The sequence below is a fragment of the Esox lucius genome, chromosome 20 (genome assembly GCF_011004845.1).
Source record: "Esox lucius isolate fEsoLuc1 chromosome 20, fEsoLuc1.pri, whole genome shotgun sequence".
NCBI lineage: Eukaryota > Metazoa > Chordata > Actinopteri > Esociformes > Esocidae > Esox > Esox lucius.
The window spans coordinates 21,731,871-21,748,634 of record NC_047588.1 but is presented as its reverse complement, the minus strand read 5'-3'; the positions used below and the strand labels follow the sequence as shown (position 1 = coordinate 21,748,634).

Below are 16,764 nucleotides of genomic sequence, written 5' to 3'. Positions count from 1 at the left end.
CCATGAGAACAACCTAGAGGAGGCTTTTGCTGAGACCGTCACTCTGCTAAAAATTATCATAACAACACCTATGACGACATCGGAGTCAGAGAGGAACTTTTCCACCTTGAAGAGGGTAAAAACCTTCACTCGCAATACCATGGGACAGCTGCGACTCAACACATTGGACATGTTTGTCCATCGAAAGCCAGCTGATTCAGCAGCTACATGACTTAATTCCCAAAGTAATCTAAAAGTTTGCCCAGAGGAAGAACCTCTTCATGTGAGCCATTAGCCTTGGTGAGTGAAAGCATATTTTATCATCCTGCCTTTGTGGTGCTGGTCCGTGCATTGGTCATATTTTTGTGTTGAGCTCATTGCTGTTTGCGTAAGCCCTGTAGGCACATTGGTTCTGAGCTTGGTTGCATTCTTAATTTAGGTTTGTAAATGTGACAGTGGTAATTTTACATGTGTGTGAGAGAGAAAGAGAGCAATTACACAAGAAGGTCTCTCTCTCTCTTTCTCTCTCTCCAGTATGTGTACTACAACACCTGGAAGAAGCAAGCCGCTCTGTCGTTAAAAGGGTTTTGTGGAGCCACGCTGTTTGTTGATGTGTTAAATAAACACATCAGTAGCAAGAGGGAGTTTTGTAGCTTTATTGGTATGTATCCTATATTTTTAAATGGTTTGTGCCCCACCATACTTGTACATATAAAAACACCACTGTGTACTCAGCGATCAGAATTTCCCGAGTTCCAAGACAGAAGTTTCTATTGGAACACCCCCTCAAGTTGGAATTCCAACTTGGCAAGTCAGAACAACCCCACTAGCCCCAAGTTCGTAATGTGGCAGCACCCTATGCCATTTAGCAGACTAGTGTTATAAATGATATAGGAAAATAATGTTTATAGTTACGTTACAATATTCTGAAGAGCACTCGCCTGTCCAGGTTACAGGTTAGGTTACCAGTTATGGTCCAAAAAAGTGGTCAAAATGTTTTCAACACAATGAAATACAATGAAAACCATTTTCTGAAATAGGGCAAGCACAACAAACGCTTCAATGGGGGCGTCCATCTTGTTTTCTGACTTGGACTTTTGGAACGTGATCAATTTGGGTTAACTGGGGCAATAATAATAATAATACATTAAATGTATATAGCGCTTTTCAAAGACCCAAAGACGCTTTACAATACATACATAAACAACTACGGATTGAACAATGAAACAAATGGTAGCTAACAAAACAAAAATGGGGGGGGGGGGGGTGAAACCACATAGGGCTGGGGCTAGGGATTGTCTTGTTTGAACAGATGAGACTTGAGGTGGTGGATGAAGATGGCATCAGATTTGGAGTCACGGATTAATTGCGGAAGGGCATTCCAATGTCTTGGAGCAGCCCGTGAAAAAGCCCTGTCTCCAAAGCTGTGCAGCTTGGATCAAGGGGTGATAAGGAGGCCAGCAGTGGCAGAGCGGAGTGACCTGGAGGAATGGTATTGAAGACAATGTGTTTAGAGATTGGGAGCCAGTGGAGTTCTTGTAGGATGGGGGTGATGTGTTGCCAGGACTTGGGGGAACCCTGGGGGACACCCTGTGTGACTACAGTGGAGTCAGAATTATGACCATGGACTGAAATGTTGTGAGTATGGTTGGTGAGGTATGTGCATAGCCAGGAAAGTGTGGCTCCCTCAACACCCAAGGCTTTGAGTCTGGTGAGGAGGATCTGGTGATTGACTGTGTAGAAGGCAGCACTCAGGTCAAGCAGGATAAGAATATTGAGGGCGCCAGCATCAGCAGAGACAAAAGGGTCATTAACAACTTTAAGGAGGGCGGTTTCAAAACTGTGAGGTGGTCGGAAGCCAGATTGAAAAGGCTCAAACAGACAGTTATTGAGGAGGTGGCATTGAAGTTGGGTGGCAACAGTCCTTTCCAGGGTTTTCGCAAGGAAGGGGAGGTTGGAGATGGGGTGGAAGTTATTGAAATTGGTAGTGTCCAGGTCAGGTTTATTTAGGGTGAGTGTGACAACAACATGTTTAAAGCTGGAGGAGCTGATGCCATGGTAGAAAGAAAGATTTACAATTTGAGTGATATAAGGACAGAACAGGAAGGCAGGCCTTAATGTGAGTGGCAGGAAGGGGATCCAGGGAGCAGGTCGTTGTTTTTGAACATAAAATCGTTTTTGTGATAAATGGTGAGTCGACTAGGGTGAAGGTGCTCAGGAGGGTTTGTATAACAGGAGAGGGTAGGTGGTTGAGATTGGAAGAAGGAACTGGGGGAGATGGGTTAGCCAAGGAAGCATTAATGTGAGTCATCTTGTCCTTAAATAACTGAAGAAGAGTTTGCAAACACAGTGGATGGTGTGGAGGGCTCACTGCGTTGTAGGAGGAGTTTGTTGATAGTGGAGAACAAAATTTGGGAGTTTGTGTTGGAGGTTTTGATGGTGTCGGAGATGAAAGATGTTCTGAGAGCATGAAGAGCATCTCTGTAAAGGGGGGGTGAAGCTTATAGGCTTCAGCATGAACAGTTAAGCCAGTCCTGGTTCGACGTTCAAGCCGGCGGCCCTCCTGCTTCATGGCACGGATGTAAACCAGGGTGAAGAGGATGTGAAGGTGAAATTTTTTGTTTGTAGTGGGGCCATGGAGTTGAGGGCAGCAGAGTAGTATCGAACTGGTTGGTGAGGTCTTCGGGAGTGCAAGGTCCAGGGGAAGGGCAGAACAGATTGCATCCAAGAGTGTCTGGGGGTTGACAGCTTTTATGTTGCGGAAGTATTGTGTGGTATGTTTGAGGAAAAAAAGAAATGCAGGGTCTTATGGTCAGATAAGGGGAACAGTGAAGGGGATATGTGAGTGATGTTGAGGGCAACAATGCAAATTAGGTTAAGAATGTGGCCCTTGTGGGTTGAGAAATTTACATTTTGGGTGATATTAAAGCAGTCCAGGACAGCAATGAAATCAGAGGTGAGTTTAGAGCTTGAGGAGTCAATGTGAATGTTCATGTCACCAAGCAGCAGAAGGCGGGAGGAAAGTGATACCGCTATGGTGAGTAGTTCTGCTAGGTCCAAAAGTAATGAAAAATAGTTTTTTGGAGGTCGATAAAATAGAATAGTGGTGAGGGAACAGGCTGATTTGTAAGCAATGTATTCAAATGAGAGAAATTAGGGAAGAGACAGCTGAGTTACTTTATAAATGGATTTCTCCTGTGCAAAACAGCAAGGCCACCACTGCAGCCAGTGAGGCGGGGTTGGCACAGATAGCAATAACCAGGGGGAGTAGCTAGATTAAGGGAGAAAAAATCGTCAGGTGTTTGCCAGGTTTCAGTAAGTAAGAGGAAGTCAGGTTATTTTCCAATATGAGTTCATGAAGGAGGAGTGATTTATTGTTCATAGAACGGGTGTTTAAAAGAGCAAGATTGGTAGCGTAACAGGGTAAACTATGGTTGGGGAAAGCGGTAGGTTGGAGGGCACGGAGGCAGCTAAAATCAACGGAGCGAGGGGAAGGGTAGAACCTGATAAGGGAGTTAGACCAGATAGATCTTACGTTGCTGCTGCTGTTAACATAGCCCAACCATTTACGTTGACAGCCTCGATGGATATAGGGGCGTCGACGTAGAATGGCCAGTGAGCTGGCACGCCTAGCTACTTCCAAAGAGAGGCAATAGTTGTTGTTAATAGATACCAGGGTGAAGGGAGAGTAGTGAGTGTAACAAGTAAAAACAGCAGGAGAGAATCAAAGTAATCCAGCGGTAGGTGTGGTCAGGAGGAGCATGGGAAGCAGAGTTGGCAGGTACAAGACGAGGAGATGAGATACCAGTAGAAGGGTTAGCAATAGCATAGATGAGACAACCGGGCCAGGCCAACTCACACCAACCAGCGGCAAGGCCGGCTAACATAAACCCAGAAAAAAGCACACCCTCGCCAGAACAACAAATACAAGGAGAAAGTGTAAACTTAATCAATGTAAGTGATATGTGGGGCACAGTGGTGGCAACCAGGAGGTGACCAGGATGCCAGAAAAAGAGCCAAAGGGAGAATCCCTTCAGGAGAGAAGCTGTGGAGCTAGCCGGTGAGTAGGCAGTGGGTTGGGGAGGGGGTGCCTCAAGCATGGTAGAACAGGAGAGGTCCAATGATGGAAGTCGACAGGGAGTGGATAAATAAATCCACAAGTAAAATAATCCAGTCGGGAGGTGGTAGTCCAGTGTTGGGTGTGGAAAATGTTTTCTGAGCAAATATTAGCTCTATCACCGCAGAGGTTCAGCTAGTGTCGCGATCAGGAGTTAAACCAGAGCTGAAGAACTGATAACTAGCTAAGTCCCAGCTCACTTCATAAAGACAAGCCAAGAGGTAAAAGACGTAAAACAAAACCATAAAACAGACAAGTACAAAAAACGAGGCACAGTTCCAAAGAGAACCAGCATCAAATGTGAGGCCAGCCGCTACTCTCCGTGGAGAAAACAAAGGGAAAGTTGAGGTGTGACGTCATTCCCAGTTCCGACTTCTCACCTCAATTTCCAACTTGTAACGTATGTTATTATGGCGTACGTTGTTTGGACGCAAGCTTGCTCCGCTACATGATGCAGAAAAGTAGTCATCGCAATGCAAGAAGATGGAGGAGAGTTTTGTGGTTGCGGTGTCAGTTTTGTGGTTGCCTATTTGATAGTACTGCTGACTGTTATCGTTACCAAGTAGTAAAATATAAAATAAACACATATGCAATAACCATATTTAAAAAAGGAACATTACATTCTATCATTAATATTTAAATATATATTTTTAGAATAAAATGGGAATATTATTCAAGAAAGGACCAAGAATTACAACCAGCAATATTATCACAATATACATTTTAGATGGGAAAATGATTTAAGAAATGTTTAAGTCATTATAACCATCACTTTTATTATCACAAGAAGCATAACAACATGGGAACATTATTTAATAATGGAACATATAGATGTAACCATCGTTATCACAAATGTTATAGTAGGCTATAAACGGAAAACTACAATATTGTCATATTATTCACATGTCGGTCTATTTTTGAATTGTAACATGTTTGTAAGGATGGGTGATATGTCCTAACATTTATTTTGATTTTTGATTTTTGATTTTTTGCTGTGATTTGGTAACTTCCATTTATGTGGACGGATTCTGCTGCAGCGAAGACGACGCAAAGTTAGAAATATATCAAAGTGACGTGTCCGTTTCTCAACGGAGACTTCAGCCGCTCCGTTGTGACGGACTTCATTGGAATGAATGACATCCGGCGCAACGGAATGGAGTGCGTGACGGAGCACATGTTAGCTAGCTTAGTTATATGCATAGGTAAGCAACTTGTGTTTCTATCTAATGTGACTTACAAAAATGTGCACAGTGTACCTAGCTAGCTAACTAAGTACATATACATCTTCCATGTACCTTTTGGCACTCTACCTTCTGTACCACTCTGTCCCTCATTATCAAGACTATGTCTGCCCTGCCTACTGAAGTAACACTTCTTATGAAAACGCAGAGCTTAACCTTTAAGTGATGGTAATAATAATTTATCCTAATTAATAAGGTTATTCAGATTAAAGTATAATAGATAATTTAATCCAACTTTAAAGTTGCCTGACACTTGTCCCTGCTCCCCCATTCTCTTTTGTTGCAACGGCTTAAACTGTTCACTCCTGAAGAAAATCACATTGAAAACCGATACATTTATGTTGCATTTAATATTGGCTGAACAATCACGATTAAGCATGGAAATAGTACTGTGCAAGATAGCCAAACTTGCTTTACCTAACGTCCGTGTCAATATAACTGGGGATTTAATTGTGGCAGCAGTATTGATAGCTACATCTTCTGGTGACTGACCTTTTCTCTCTACCTATAAGGTGTGTTCCTCTGATGACTGGCCGATCCTTTCGTCTCCTTCCTGCTGGCAAACACTCTGTTATAATTGTTTTTGATCTAGATCAGGACGTCTGTTTTCCTGCTTCAACTCATCTGCTTAAAGTATTGGTAGCTCTGACTATGACTGTGTGATCTACGTTTCCTCAGTATTGAAACATGCAGAAAATCGATCAACGCACTACATACCATAATAACGGTTTTGTATACTGACAAAATGTGTATGTTGTCTAACAAAAACACTTTTAGATTTGTTTTTCTTTACGTTGCGCCATGACGTTAAATGTAATGCTACATAATCACATAATGAAGCAATCGCTTCATTTTTTGTCTTTCAGGTTCTGTTCTTAAAAACCCACTTTTGCCAGGATCTACTGAGGTCGAGGTTGTGTGTTTTTGTTTAGGCTTCTTTTGTTTTTTTATGTTTGTTAAATTGTACATTTTATAAATAAAGTTCATACCTTAGTCTTTATCTTGTCTCTTCACTACGTCAGCAGTAGATTTATTAAATGTAGGCAGTAGATCTATTAAATGTCGGCTAAACGTCGGCGGAGAAGCGTCGTTCAAACATCAGCGGAAAATCTACGTCTACTCGACATCTTGCCGATGAGCAGCCGACGTGTATTCCGCCGACATCTCGTGTGTATGTAGGGCGGACATCTGTAAGACGTATGTGTGTTATCTGGGATACAGCTTAGCTAGAACTGATTGTTTATGTAACTAGCAAGTTGACAGACATAACTGACAAACATGCAGTTGCTAACATAACAAATAGTTCAGAACTTTTGTATAGCCGATTTCAGATCAGGCCAGTCAACTGGAATGCACGTTATACCGGCCGTTTGTTTACGTGGCTCTGTTAATTAGCTAACTACTCGGTTAAAACACAAATTATTCTCACCTTGTCTACATGTAGCTATTGCTACCACACTTGTATTTCCAGTTATACTGAGATGTATTGAGAAACACAGACGTTAGGTAAAGCAAGTTTTACACTAACAGTATTTTTCCAAGCTAGCTATGTTGGTCATCTAACATTATAAATGAATGGTTTAAACCGTTTCAACAAAAGAGAAAAGTGTAGCACGGACAGGAGTGTCAGACAACTTTAAAGTTGAATTAAATTATTTAAATGAATAACCTTATTAATTAGGAGAAAATGATTACTACCATCTCTTAAAGGTTATGCTCTGTGTTTTTTATACGAAGTGCATGCATTACTTTAGTAGGCAGGGAAGAGACAAGTCAACAGAGTAAAGAGTAAAGACCCAGCAGGGGACATGGAAGAGGAGAGAGTAGACCAGAGTGGAACAGAGGATATGAGACAGCAGAGAGGAGAGGAAAGAAGAGATGGAGATAATTGAAGAGGAGGTGAGGAAGGAAAGACAGGGAGGGGAGGCAATAGGAAGAGGAGAGAATGGATGGAGAGGAGGAAATGTGAAAAGAGGAGTGGGGGAGGGGAGAGATGGGGAGATTAGAGGAGGTCTATAGGTAATAATTTAGCACTTGGACATGGCTTGCATGTCTAACCTCTGATCAGAAAAAGTTTTTTGCCTCTTAAAAGACGTTCATGGGAACAAATCATCCAAAATGAAACCCCCAGTACAAATGCTTTAAGACGGTTTCAAATATTTTGTTCAATAGGGAGACAAGTGGCCCCTCCTCTTACTCTCATGTCTGCATTGCTGGGACTGTTGTTGGCCCTTCTAAATATCTCTGTCATGTTCTTCAGCACATCTACTATGGCTAGCAGATCTCCACTGTAGCTGGTCCCATCACTTGATGTAACCCTGAGCTTGGTCATCACATCCGAAACGCCATCTCCTGCACGCCCTTGCTGGGCCTTGGACAGGTGTTCGCGAGTCTGAAAAGGAAAGGTAGGTGTTTAGAACAGTATCACCATCAGCTCATATTATATGATGTATTATATTACACTAAATTAAAATACATATTGTGAAAAACGTCTGGTTAAAATACAACAGAATGTTGATCTTCTGCTCAAGTTTTAGTGATTTGGGTAAAATGTGGGTGGTGCAGAGATGCTGGCATCAAAGTGGGCATATATATCATAAAAAAGAAACAATAACATTTCACAGTTTTAACATTTGATATGTTGTCTTTGTATTTTCTAGAAAAAATATTTTCTCTTGAATATAGATGCATTGTGTTTTCCTTCACATTTTACCAAGCGTCCCAACTATTTTGGAAATGGAATTGTTTAGAAATGTCTATGCTGATGTTTAACCAATGTCTATAATTAATGTGAAGGAGGAGAAGATTAGCATGGCGACTGCACAGGAATGAGAACGTGAAGGGAAGATACGTATCAAAAGATATGCATCGTCCACGCAAGGATGGCTAGTGTTACGTATTATGGCTAGATATTGAAGGCTGATTTGGGGCATGCACAACGGTTTTCTATTTAAATTTGAACAAAGACACAGGGTGTGAATTTTGCAGTTCCTCAAAGACCTTATTAAGTTTCTTGCACTCCCAGATTCAGCTCATGTACTTATTTTTAAAAAAATTTAACATCTCAAGCCTACAATCTTAATGATTATAGAGTTTTGATTTTAAGGTTTTCATTACACGACATGGGTTTATCAATTATACAGCCCTCATGAACTAAAGCCATTATTTCTGCATAACAGGTATTCAGCTGTTGTCTCCTGCAGTGGCTGCTGGCATGCTGTGAGCCGCAATTTGCACATCTCTGAGTTTAAGTGGATATGAAAAGTCTACAGATGCTTCTTGAAAATGCAGCTTTTGTTTATGTAAAGGCTGAACTCATAACAAATGTTCACGTCAATGACCTCTTTTCACCTCAATGATCTTGTAACCAACAATATTTAAGTAAAAATTATAGAAATGGTTTCACAAGTGTTTACACACTTTATTATGAAGGTTGTAAGGCCGCATGCAAACAAGTTGCATCAAACTATATGCGTTCTGGCAGAAGTCCATTCATTTCATTGGAGGCTAATCTTCTGGACAAGTATGCAGAGCCCGCAGTGTGTCGCATGCTTTGGATTTTACAATCTGTGTGTTGCTTTGTGGTATCAGATACGGAAGCAGGTAAACCACCAGACACAAAACTGCCATATGTATATTCCAGCTATTTGCAGTACTAGTTTATGGAATAGCAACAAGCACACTTTGACAATACATTTTGTTAAAAGAACACAATCAAAATTTATTGCTGAGTTTATTCATAATAAAAAAAATCCAGATTTGAAAAGTTAATATTTAAGAGGGACATTTTCCAAGTATTTAGGGTATATTTTGGGAGGTATATTTTTGCGTTTTTAATGGTCTGCTAGCTAGACCAATTAATATTTATCATTAATCTAAAAGACAAAATTGAACATACCTGGCATTTTACTTTTGCTGCAGCCCATTTCCATGCAGCATGTCTGGCATTAAGATTGCAGTGAATATCAAAACGTGTCTCACTAATAGACAGAAACAAACTCTCTGTGTTGCATGATTATTTCTGTTCGGAGCTCTAAATAATAACAGCTGTTCCCGTATGGTTTCCTTGAATGTTTCTTGGTTGCATACTGCACATAAAGCCATGGTCCACAAAAAGCTAACAAAAGATATATTAAGTTTTGTTATGGAAAGTTACAGATCAGAAGAGGGATCTAAATGTATTTTAAAGACATTACATGTATCATCATTAAGAGGTGGAGGCAAGTTGGCACCAGGGACGGAGGCTTTCATCAAAATAGATGGGACAATGAATATTTCCAACTGATCTTATTGAATTTTAAAAGAATTCAACATTATTTAGCCTTTACATAAACAAAAGCTTAAATTTCAATATGGGTGTGTAGACTTTTGATATCTGCTGTAAGTCCTCCCGGTACTCACCAGTGTTTGGATGCTACGGTAGTCATTAGAGATACACTTCATATATGTTGGGATCTCCCAGTAGGCTTTGCCCTCATCATCCAAAGTGCATCGTCTCAGGATCAGCCCTGAATGGGGACAAAGACTGATGAGTCAACATTACTACAGCCTAGGGAGCCTAGTGGCCTTATGCATCCTAAGCCAGACACTGTTGTAGATTGACACAAATGTGCTTCTGGCTGGGTAGATCAGTTAGGTAAGTGTGGGTTTGCTCTTGGACCTGGCTGTATTGTAGACTGTTGTCACTGGAGTTTCCAACTATGTTTAAGGGTAAAATGGAGATAACTTACCCACTGCATTGGGAGGACAGCGTACAGCAGCTGTGTCTCCAGCTGGAGTCATCTTCCACACTACGTTAAAAAAGTTCTCCTCTGCACAGATTTCATGAGGCTCTGCATCAAAATTAATTAGAAACAATCAACAGTATACCACCAATCTGACTGAGATTCAAAGTAACAAGACATATTTTCTAAATATTAACTAATAAGGTTATTTTACCTGTATAATAAATATTTATGGCAAAATAAATAACTTAATTTACCAAAGACAGGTTTCCATTCTAAAGATAAGCACTAGAAAATGAATAAAGCTAGTATATAGTAGTTGTCATGGTGCGGTGAGCAGCAGCGCCACCGTGCCATATTTCCACAAGTTCCCATATTCTCACGAACACATCCCGGACTGTCACATGTTTCCCATCTTCCACACCAGGTCCCAATCTAGCTCGTTTGTATGTGTATATATGTTTCCCCTCTGCTCCCCACATGGTGGATCATTGTTGCTGTCGCTGTCATTGTTGCTGTGTGTGCATTTAATCGGTGAGTGTTATTGAATGTACTGTTTGAATGTTAATTGTTAAGACGCATGTTGCGCACTTTTATTTCATTCAGTCATTAGTATTGTTTTTCCGTTCGTGTTTGGTTTGTTTGTTGTTTTAATAAATCCCACGAACGAGAGTACTGCCTGCGCCTGGTTCCCTCCAACACTACACCTTGACAAGTTGTTACAGAATGATCCACCAAACCTGGAACCAGCAGGCAGTCCCTCCAGAGAGGGTATATACCTGGAGGGGCGATTGGCGCCCCCTCTATGTCCGGTGCCTCCTCGACCCCGTGCAGGCTGGCCAGGCTGTAGGCTGGCAATTAGGCGCACACCGCTTCCTGCTCCGCGGCCTTCCGCCGCCCCTGTCCCTGCGCCACGGCGCCGATTGCCCCCTGCTGCATTGGAGCAGCAGCCAGCGCCTCCTTCCTGCCAGTGGCAGCAGCCAGCGCCTCCTTCCTGCCAGTGGCAGCAGCCTGCACCGCCTGAGGCCGAGGAGGAGTGGCCTGCACCGCCTGAGGCCGAGGAGGAGTGGCCTGCACCGCCTGAGGCCGAGGAGGAGTGGCCTGCACCGCCTGAGGCCGAGGAGGAGTGGCCTGCACCGCCTGAGGCCGAGGAGGAGTGGCCTGCACCGCCTGAGGCCGAGGAGGAGTGGCCTGCACCGCCTGAGGCCGAGGAGGAGTGGCCTGCACCGCCTGAGGCCGAGGAGGAGTGGCCTGCACCGCCTGAGCTTGCCGGGGTTTGGCTGCCACCGCCCTCTCCTGTCCCGGCCGCCCCGGCGCCCCTTCCTGTCCCGGCCGCCCCGGCGCCCCTTCCTGTCCCGGCCGCCCCGGCGCCCCTTCCTGTCCCGGCCGCCCCGGCGCCCCTTCCTGTCCCGGCCGCCCCGGCGCCCCTTCCTGTCCCGGCCGCCCCGGCGCCCGACCCTCCTTCGGCTCTTCCGGCTACCGACCCTCCTTCGGCTCTTCCGGCTACCGACCCTCCTTCGGCTCTTCCGGCTACCGACCCTCCTTCGGCTCTTCCGGCTACCGACCCTCCGTCGGCTCTTCCGGCTACCGACCCTCCGTCGGCTCTCCCGGCTACCGACCCTCCGTCGGCTCTCCCGGCCTCTGACCCTCCGCCGGCTACCGACCCTCCGTCGGCTCTCCCGGCCTCTGACCCTCCGCCGGCTACCGACCCTCCGTCGGCTCTCCCGGCCTCTGACCCTCCGCCGGCTACCGACCCTCCGTCGGCTCTCCCGGCCTCTGACCCTCCGCCGGCTACCGACCCTCCGTCGGCTCTCCCGGCCTCTGACCCTCCGCCGGCCACCGACCCTCCGTCGGCTCTCCCGGCCTCTGACCCTCCGCCGGCCACCGACCCTCCGTCGGCTCTCCCGGCCTCTGACCCTCCGCCGGCCACCGACCCTCCGTCGGCTCTCCCGGCTCCTGACCCTCCGCCGGCTCCTGATCTTCGGCCGGTTCTGCCTCCCCGGCCTGTCCCGACGGCTCCGCCACCCTGGTTAGTCTCGGCTGTTCCGCCCCCTCGGCGGGTTTGTGCCGATGGGGGTACTGTGCTGCCCCGCCCCCCCTCCCTTGGGCTGGGGTTCGTCTTGGCCCGTCCGGTGGCCGGGCCTTTGGGGGGGGGTACTGTCATGGTGCGGTGAGCAGCAGCGCCACCGTGCCATATTTCCACAAGTTCCCATATTCTCACGAACACATCCCGGACTGTCACATGTTTCCCATCTTCCACACCAGGTCCCAATCTAGCTCGTTTGTATGTGTATATATGTTTCCCCTCTGCTCCCCACATGGTGGATCATTGTTGCTGTCGCTGTCATTGTTGCTGTGTGTGCATTTAATCGGTGAGTACATTAGTATTGTTTTTCCGTTCGTGTTTGGTTTGTTTGTTGTTTTAATAAATCCCACGAACGAGAGTACTGCCTGCGCCTGGTTCCCTCCAACACTACACCTTGACAAGTTGTCACAGTAGTAGTCTTTAGTTAAAATGCCATTGGTATTCTAATAGCACATCTTTCCTTAACTGTGTTCTGACATCTCACCTGGACATCTCTTTTCATTGCAGCGTCTCACCTCCTCTCCATCTCCTGGACAAGCCTCACCCCCAAAGAATGGCCCATAGCAAATCCTCTGTCTCTGTTGGCTCCCTCCACCACATGTCTTTGTACAGCCTGCCCACAACGTCCACGGCTGCCACTTCCCATCAACTATGACACAGAATACATCAGGTGAGGTCTGAATTGGTGGATATTAAGACTGCGGCACATCATTTTGATAGCATATTTTACCGGGGCACTCCTGTAGGAAGCAGTCTCTGGTCTCTATCCAGTCCCCTCGACACTCTGATCCTCCATATGAAGGTCCGTTACACTCCCTGATCCGCTGCATTGTTCCGTTAGAACAAGACGCAGAGCATGAACCCCAATTAGCCCACTCATTCCACACTCCATCAACTGGACAAAGCGGAGTGAAACAGAAGCGAGGGAGAGGGTACGGAGGAGAAGAAGAGGGAGGGAGACAGAAAGAGAGATGTATAAAATGAGAGACTATTCAACCCATTAACAGTGCTTTCAGTTCACAGCAAAAGCCCAACCTAATTGAACAAATCAGTACCCATCCATGAAGCATAAAACTCCAACAAACTGCACACTCTTAGCAGGAGTTACCTTAACGGACGAAACATTTTATTACTATATCAGCTTTTTTTTTTTACTAGGAATGTAAAAATCTAAGAAGGAAAGCTTGAGAAAACTATACAACCAAAAACAGAAACCCAGAACGTTTCCTACATGGAAACACTAAAACAGTAACAGCATGACAAATTAACTCACGGTGATTGAAAAAATGAACTTATAAAAAATAAATATACATTTTACGAACACAAAATAACTTTGCTATTAATAAATTTGCTATTAAACATTCCATTATCACATATTCATAAACCTCATGAACGTTTTTTGCAGTATCATTAACAGTTGTCTCCAACATTAGAGACAACATTTCAGTAAAAACAAATATATTTTTAACTAAATACCACACAACAGACTGTGTACTCACTGAATAGCCTAATTGACAAACAAAAGCAAGTTCTTCTCATGCTTTGTTGATGTCAAAATAGCGTTTGACTCAATCTGGCATGATGTTCTGCTGTACAAACATAGAAAGCAGCATCCGGGATGAAAAATACAATCTTATTAGTTCAAGGTACAGTTAAGTGTGCAGTTAAAATTGGCATCAAACATTTATTTTTCCTTCAGGGTCTGGGGTGTGACACACGGATTCGGCCCACTCTTTCTAAAATGTATAGAAATGAATTGTCAGGAGAACGTGAACCATTGTGCAGCATACAGCATTAACCTAATGGACTACTATATGCCAACGATCTGGTGCTTCTGGGCAGCAGAAATTCAGTTCAAATTTAGACATTATTACCCTCGGATTCAGGAGGAACAGTGTGGTTTTCGTCCGGGCCGCGGAACACTGGACCAGCTCTATACCCTCTACAGGGTGATGGAGGGTTCATGGGAGTTTGCCCAACCAGTCCACATGTGTTTTGTGGATTTGGAGAAGGCATTCGACTGTGTCCCTCGTGGCATCCTGTGGAGGGTGCTTCGGGAATATGGGGTCCTGGGTCCTTTGCTAAGGGCTGTCAGGTCCCTGTACGACCTAAGCAGGAGCTTGGTCCACATTGCCGGCAGTAAGTCAGACTTGTTCCCTGTGCATGTTGGACTCCGGCAGGGCTGCCCTTTGTCACCGGTTCTGTTCGTAATTTTTATGGACAGAATTTCTAGGCGCAGCCAGGGGCCGGAGGGTGTCAGGTTTGGGGACCACACGATTTCGTCTCTGCTCTTTGCGGATGATGTTGTCGTGTTGGCCCCTTCAAGCCAGGACCTTCAGCATGCACTTGGACGGTTTGCAGCCGAGTGTGAAGCGGTGGGGATGAAAATCAGTACCTCCAAATCTGAGGCCATGGTCATCAGTCGGAAAAGGGTGGCTTGCCCACTTCAGGTTGGTGGAGAGTGCCTGCCTCAAGTGGAGGAGTTTAAGTATCTAGGGGTCTTGTTCACGAGTGAGGGAAGGATGGAACGGGAGATTGACAGACGGATCGGTGCAGCTTCTGCAGTAATGCGGTCGATGTATCGGTCTGTCGTGGTGAAGAAAGAGCTGAGCCGTAAGGCGAAGCTCTCGATTTACCGGTCAATCTACGTTCCTACTCTCACCTATGGTCATGAGCTTTGGGTCATGACCGAAAGGACAAGATCCCGGATACAGGCGGCCGAAATGAGCTTTCTCCGCAGCGTGGCTGGGCGATCCCTTAGAGATAGGGTGAGAAGCTCGGTCACCCGGGAGGAGCTCAGAGTAGAGCCGCTGCTCCTCCACATCGAGAGGGGTCAGCTGAGGTGGCTTGGGCATCTGTTTCGGATGCCTCCGGGACGCCTTCCTGGGAAGGTGTTCCGGTCCCGTCCCACCGGGAAGAGACCCCGGGGAAGACCTAGGACACGCTGGAGGGACTATGTCTCCCGGCTGGCCTGGGAACGCCTCGGTGTCCCCCCGGAAGAGCTGGAGGAAGTGTCTGGGGAGAGGGAAGTCTGGGCATCCCTGCTTAGACTGCTGCCCCCGCGACCCGGCCCCGGATTAAGCGGAAGATGATGCGATGCGATGCGATACCCTAGAGAAAACAAATAATTACACCTACAGGGGCAAGTAGGGCCTTCTACTGGTAAACAAGCAAAGTATTTTACTTTTTTTTTATCCTGGCAACATATTGTATAATATATTACTATTATTACTTTATGGTGTTGAAGAAAATCAAGAATTTAACGGCACCAGTCCGATCAGCCAAGAATGCCTTACTCTGCACTGTAAAAAGACAGTACATTTCTGGCAGCTGGGAAGCCAGAAAAAGACAGATTTATGCCGCAAAACAAAATTACATTATTAATCTATAGAAGTACTTAAATGTACATTACTTCAAATGAAGTATATTCCTGTAGTTTTACAGGAAGAACCAATTTTCTCACCCAAATTCTCCCTTTTGTTGCTGTCACCTATCACTTTTAAAATGTTGATCTTTCAAGTTAATTGTATATTTACACCAATTATTACTGTTGACAACTTACCAATGTCTACTAAGCACAAGGTTGGCAGAAATATCCAAGAGTCAGAGCTCTGCTTTGTCAGAAATCATGAAAAAGTTTATAAATTAGACCAAACAGAATCATCTTCAATTCTATGGATGGCACACAAACATGACCAAAATCCTGCAGAACATTGAAAAGGTTAACACTGTACATAAATAACAAGATAGCACAAAAAACGACACACTGTCACCTTACCAATTGCAACAAACATAAACATTAACAAAATGAACAGCCGCAAAGCATGCTGGGATATCGATTATAAAAAAGAAATACTCTTTATTTACATAGTTTATTTTCGTAAACAGCAAATCAAAGTCTTTGGAAAAACAGATAATTATTGTGTTTACTCCTAACATACTTCCAGTTATTTTACAGGACAAACATTGAATGAAGGTTTTATATCTAATCTAAAACAGAATTTTACTGTCATTGTGAAATGCAGAACATTACATGTTAAATATAAAGTAAAATATTACATACAATTTTTAAATAACTGTAAAATTACATCCATCTATGAGCCTTGGGTGGCCAACAGTCTGTTGTTGGTTTGTGGTTTGTCCCGTCTCGGACCACTGCCAGTAGACCACTGCTCTAAACCAGTTGTCTGGCCATAACGATTTGGCCCCTTTACTCCCATCTATTTCTCCTGCATTCAACACAATGACTATGAGAGCAGAATTGTTTGCTTACCATCCAATCTACCCAGACCCCTGTAAGGAGATCAATGACAGCCACTTCACCTGGGAATGTTTTGGCTCATCAGTGTATTTTCATTATTTATTTAACGCAAGTGGTTCACTTAACAAAAACTCAGATTTCATGTGTGAACGCCTTCATTTGTTAGCTTGTGGCACCTCCATTTTCAGTGTAACTAGGAGTAAACTGTCCTATAGACACTAATTGTGAGAAATGTTTGCCTAGTCCTGTTTACGGAACTCAACCAATTTAGTGATGTTTGAAAGTGTCTGGCTTTTACTGCACACTTCAGGTCCTGCCACAGCATTTTGATTGGATTAAAGTCAGGACTTTTACTT

At 44.5% G+C, this 16,764-nt stretch overlaps 1 protein-coding gene across 9 annotated transcripts in view; it reads right to left on the bottom strand.

Moving 5' to 3' along the window:
* The window catches only part of adgrb1a (adhesion G protein-coupled receptor B1a), a 180,815-nt gene that overhangs the window by 47,624 nt on the left and 116,427 nt on the right, over positions 1 to 16,764 (bottom strand). For all 9 annotated transcript variants that reach the window (XR_002195786.2, XR_002195787.2, XM_034289044.1 and 6 more), the window contains 5 exons: positions 12,878 to 13,042; positions 12,632 to 12,796; positions 10,068 to 10,169; positions 9,739 to 9,845; positions 7,535 to 7,729 (listed from right to left, as the gene is read on the bottom strand). Coding sequence is in view for 7 of the 9 variants with exons in the window: in XM_034289044.1 (XP_034144935.1) it covers positions 7,535 to 7,729; positions 9,739 to 9,845; positions 10,068 to 10,169; positions 12,632 to 12,796; positions 12,878 to 13,042 (734 nt within the window). In the remaining 2 variants the exon portion in view is untranslated. The remainder of the gene's footprint in view (positions 1 to 7,534; positions 7,730 to 9,738; positions 9,846 to 10,067; positions 10,170 to 12,631; positions 12,797 to 12,877; positions 13,043 to 16,764) is intronic.